Below are 5556 nucleotides of genomic sequence, written 5' to 3' on the forward strand. Positions count from 1 at the left end.
CAAGTGAGGTTCAAATCCCTGCCACCTTGGTCAGGACTCTTTTCCTTGTGGCCGTCAGTGTCTGTTCTGATAAGGGAGCTGAGATACACACACCCAGGACACAATGGGAGGTTGGGGCTACAAGGGACTTAGCAAGTTTGTCTAACTTTCTTGTTTTTTCAAGGACAGAAACCAAGATATTGACGTGGTGAAAGGAGAGGGGGCGTCACTTGCCCAAGGGCAAGAAGCCAGTTGTATTCGCTTACGAGTTAACATGCACCTATAAACTTAGTACATCTCTTCGTGGCTCTACATACGCACACACATGTACATCACTAGGTTCATTCATGAAGTGTACTTCTCTGACCCAAACCGAATGTGAACTGGGGTTGAAATCAGCCAGCACGGCTGACACCAAAGAACAGCCAGCTCCACGGGAGGGCCAACCAGGCTCTCTGACCAGCACGTGAAAACCCAGAGCTCCGGGGTATGCCAGGCTACAAGGACATGGACAGCCCAGATCCTGGTGTGGTTGAGGGATCCCTCTTCCTTGTGGCATCCCACACAATGAGGGGAGGAGGCTGTGCAGCAGGTAAAGAGTGCTCTGGCTTATCCTTAGACTGACCAGGAAGTAGAATTAGCCAGGGGCCTAGACTACTAAGAGGAGAATCAGGCTTCTAGTAGCTACAGGCTAGGACGGTGCATTCAGGGCCCTAACCCAGCAGAAAGAGAACTGCCACAGGGAGCTGCTAAAGGGGATGCTGCACCAGCCCGAGCTTGTACAGTGTTTGTCCCATCCCCGTGTCCCCAGGGCCTGGGTAACGTGCTATGGAGAGGAGAAGACAGAGCTGCCCGGGACTGGCTTTTGTTCTCAATACTTCTTTACTACTAGGCGGTTATGACTAAATGGCTTTCCTGTGACAACAGGCAAATAAAGAGTTCCGAGGAGGGATGGCCTACTCCCCACAGAGAATAGAGTCTAAGAAGTCTTCCTGGAGGAAATGGCATCTAAGACTTAAGAACAGAAAGGACTTAGACCTAGAGGACAGGAGGAAGGAGACAGAGAAAAGCCGAGGAGAGGAAGCAACAAACACCAAAGCTGAAAGGCGGGGAAACAGGATGTGTTCAGGATGGGTTGGAAATTCAGTGGGAACCTAGGATGGATGGAGGGGAATGGCAAGGATGGGAAGGCACACTGGGACGCACCGAGGTCTTGAACATTTCCCTTGAAATTTCCCTTGAAAATGGAGTCCAGGAATAGTTAGGCATGGTCCAACCTGTTACAAGAGTGTAAAAAAATTTTTACCCAGGAGCTATTTGGCTCCTCGCCACCTCCCCCACCTCCACATCCTCCCCTCCTCTGGGAGTTCTATAATGTGCTCAGGCTTTGCCGTAACCTCCCCTTCCATGCTATCCCCACAGCAAGTCTAGGACTGGTTTGAAGGTACCCCTTTGCCTTCTTCCCCAGTCCCCAAAGTCCTACCCAGATCTGTATTTGGGTACACCACCTGGAATTCTGTAATTGTGAGATGGGACGACCTCTGCCTCTCGGAAGGACTGAATCCTAAACACTGGAGAAGAGTTGGCTTCCTGCTTAAACGTCAACAGAGGAAACTTGGTAACCACGTGGCTCCTGATTCACTGAGGTGATAGAGGCCCTTCCCTGTGAGTCTCTTCACTGTCCCCTTCTTCCACGAAAAAGGGAAGAGTCCTGCAACCTTAGTCCTGCATCCATCGACCATGTATGTGACTGAGCACTTCCTATGTGAAAGGCTCTGGAGTCATGGCTGGGAAACATTCCTGGCCCCAAGGTGCTCACAGTGGAAGAGAACAAGGCAGACACACATGGAGGCAGTTAGACTGCAACAGTACCCCGATAGATGCAAGAACCCTCTTTCTGAGGCAAAGCCATTCCCCTGAGGTCTTGATCCTATTCTTGCTTCATCAATTGCCCCATTTATTGCATCTCCAATCCCTTTCCATAAGCCTAGAGCAAGGGTCAAGCAAGCTACTGCCCACAAGCCAAATCCTGCCCTATGCCTACTTCTTTGTAAATAAAGTTCATCAGAACACCGCCATGTTCATGTTCATTTGGTTACATATTGTCCCTGGCTGCTTTCATACTACAAAGGCACAGTTGAGTGGTTGCCATAAGACCCTACGGCAAACAAAGCCTAGGATATCTACTTCCTGACTCTTTACAACGAAAGTTTGCCAACATCTAGTTTGAGGGGAGTGTTGGACCCTGTTATCAGAAAGATGTAACAGAACTCAAGAAAAGCAACTGAAATTACCTTGAGGAGGGAGTGGGAGGACACAGCCCAGACTCTTCCCACAGCCTACCAGGAAAGTTCCCACAATGCTACTCGGTTTTCTACACCTCTCCTTCCTGTCCTACCCATCGTTATTTATTTTACATTTTTATTGAATTTATTGTGGTGACATTGGTTAAGAAAAGTATATAGGTTTCAGGTGTACAATTCTATGACCCATCATCTGTATATTGTATGGATGTTCACCACCCCAAGGCAAGTCTTCCAACATCATTTATCCCCTGCCATACCCTCCTCTACCTCACCCCACTCCATTTCCCTCTGGTCATCACTACTGTTGTCTGTCTATCTGCCTATTCTTAAACCCATGCTGTCTGGCTTCCGCCCCTATTTTCCACTGAAATGTTCCCACTGGAACCACCAATGACCTCCTCGTTATTGATCCATCCTTCTTTTCTCAGTCCTCATCACACACAACTTCTCTTCGGCATTTGCCTACTTTGGCTGTATTAGTCTTGAAATGCCCGTTGCTTCTGGATTGGATTGCCTCTTTCTTACCTCTGTGACTATTCCTTCTCTGGTCCTTTCCCGTGGGTCTTCTTCCTTCCCTTGCTGCCTACATGTGCACATTCTACAAGGAATTGGCCTTTGCCCTCTTCCCCTTCCATATTCTCTCGCTGGACAGAATCCTCCATGTGCCCCAGTTTAACAGCCTTCCATGTTGGTGGCTTCCAAACATACAACTTCTGAACTAAAGGTGCCCAGATCACTAACAGAAGGTCGTGCCTCCTGAGACACATCTTACTGACCGATGAGCTGAATTCATCCACCGTCAAACACAACTTCCTACACCACTGCCCTCACCTAATCACCTTTGCCTCTTCTTCCATCTGCCTGTTAACTGTTGCCATTCCCAAGAGATCTACCCTTGGCCCTTCTCTCTTTGGGAGCAGTTTCGCCCATTCTTACAGTCTCATCATGTGTGTGCATGAATCACTGCCCTATCTCCATCTCCAGGTGTATTTGCAGCTGCCTCCTTGGGTTCCCAAATACCTGTGTGAGGTAGACATCTGGTGCCTTTGCCTGCCCAGATCCCATCCCCTTTCTGGTAACTACACTTGAACTTCTCTTTGGAGAGACACTTAATCCCTGCTTTTGGTCCTTAGGGCTGATATCAGGCTGACGTCACCTGCTTCTTCAGGAACAGTCACACACCCAGGTGTACCAGTTGTCTATTGCTGTGTAATAAAGAAGTCGAAAACCTGGTGGCTTAAGACAACACATTTATTTTCCCATAGCTTCTGTGGGTCAGGCATCTGGGCAGGGCTTAGCTGGGTCCTCTGATCATAAACTCTCATGAGGTTGCAATTAAAGTATCACTCAAGGCTGGAGTCTCATCTGAAGGCTCCCGTGAAGGAGAAGGATTTGCTCCCAAGCATGCTCTCACAGCTGTTGGAGGAATTCAGTCCCTCAAGGGCTCTTGGACCGCGGGCCTCAGGTCTTTGGTGGCTGTTGGCTGAAGGCCACCCTCAGTTCCTTGCAATGTGAGTGTCTCTAATGTGGCAGCTTGCATCATCCATCTCAACAAGAGAGTCTGATGGCTAGTCGGAAGTCACAATCTGTTGTAGCCTAACACAGAAGTGACAACCCAACATTGCCATGTTCTATTGGTTAGAAGTAAGTTGCTCTCTTCCCATAAGTGGCCTGAAGTGACATCTGAAAATAGTTCGCTATTCACCTGACCCAGAAAACCCTACAAAATCGTGCGAGTCAAGAGGTTTGAATCATCGTGTTCACTTGAAGAACACTCGTGAAACTGCCCGGGCCATCAGGTGTATGCACATTCAAAGAGTCACTACATATCTGAAGGATGTCGCTTTACAGAAGCCACGTGCACCGTTCCACTGTTAAAAGGATGGAGTCAGTAGGTGTGCCTAGGACAAACAGTGGGACTGGCTACAAGGTTGGAGGTCGAAAAAGAGTGCTGAATTTTTGCTGAACATTTTTGCTTAAAAATGCAGACAGTAGCCATGGCTGGTGTGGCTTAGTGGACTGAGTGTCAGCCTGCAAACTGAAAGGTCGCCCGTTCAATTCCCAGTCAGGGAATATGCCCGGGTCATGGGCCAGGTTCTCAGTTGGGGGTGTGTGAGAGGCAACTGGTTGATGTTTTTCTCCCTTCCTTTCCCTCTCTAAAAAATAAATAAAAAATCTGTTTAAAAAATGCAGAGAAACATGCTGAGCTTAGGGGTTTAGATGTAGATTCTCTGTTCAATGATCATATCCAGGTGAACGAGTCTCCCAAGATACAGCCCAGAACTCAAAGAGCCCATGGGTGGATTTACACAAATGTGAGCTCTCCCTGCCACATGGAGCTGATCTTTCCTGAAAAAGAGCAGATCATTTCTAAACTAGAAAAGGAGTTTGCACAGAAGAAAAAGCTATCTCAGAAGAAACTGAAGAAATAAATTTACCCCAGGAATAAATTCAACACAAAATAAATGCTAATAAATGCCCAGTTGCCTGGGCCAGGGCCCACAGAGCAAACGTTTGCTGGCTGGTTCCATTCCCAGTCAGGGCACATGCCTGGGTTTTGGGTCCTTCCCCTGTCAGGGTGCATGAGTGCGAGAAGCAGCCGGTCAGTGTTTCTCATATCAATGCTTCTCTCCCTCTCCTCCCTCCCGTCACCCATTCTCTCTCTCCCTCTCCCCCTCCCCAAAAAAGTAAAACAAACAAAAAATAGAAATAAGTTACTCAAGAGGTGGGGATTACCCAAGAGTATGGTTACCAGGAAGTGGGATCACTGGGGGCCAATTTATAGGCTGCCAACCACAGCAGAGTTAGCCTAAATCACAGTGATTGATTTCAGGACGGGTGTCTGTCCAATCAGAGTCAGTCCTGATTAGACCTGAGATGTTTACTGGAACCCGTGGAGATGTGGCATTGCTGGTAGAAGATGGTAAGCCGAAAACGGGAAAGGATCTGCCTAAAGTGAAAACATCAAAAAGCACAAGAAGGCAAGAGATGGGGAAAGACAGATGCCGGCTAATCGTCATTGGAGAACTGAGACAGCCACGCCCACAGCAGAACCGCTGGGTTTTTAGCTATGTCAATAAACCAAGGCATTCCCTCTTCCACTTACATTGGTTTCAGTTGACTTCTGAAATCACCGACAACCAAAAGGCTGCTCACTGATGAACCGTCTCAGAGATGCCTCGGGTTCAGTTTGCCCAAACTCAATTTACTGATCTCACCTTCAGCTTCCCCACAAACCCGCTTCTCTTCCTAGGTTCTAGTCTGCGGTTGA

General features: G+C 48.1%; 1 protein-coding gene across 1 annotated transcript; it reads left to right on the top strand.

Moving 5' to 3' along the window:
- The first annotated feature begins 468 nt into the window (after window positions 1–468).
- On the top strand, window positions 469–4717 carry LOC128626487 (60S ribosomal protein L17-like). Its single transcript, XM_053659052.1, is given in 3 exon segments — window positions 469–571; window positions 3979–4255; window positions 4465–4717. Coding segments are annotated over 3 exon segments (633 nt in total).
- The last annotated feature ends 839 nt before the right edge of the window (window positions 4718–5556 follow it).

The sequence above is a fragment of the Artibeus jamaicensis genome, unplaced genomic scaffold (genome assembly GCF_021234435.1).
Source record: "Artibeus jamaicensis isolate MK-2021 breed Jamaican fruit bat unplaced genomic scaffold, CSHL_Jam_final scaffold_614, whole genome shotgun sequence".
Taxonomy (NCBI): domain Eukaryota; kingdom Metazoa; phylum Chordata; class Mammalia; order Chiroptera; family Phyllostomidae; genus Artibeus; species Artibeus jamaicensis.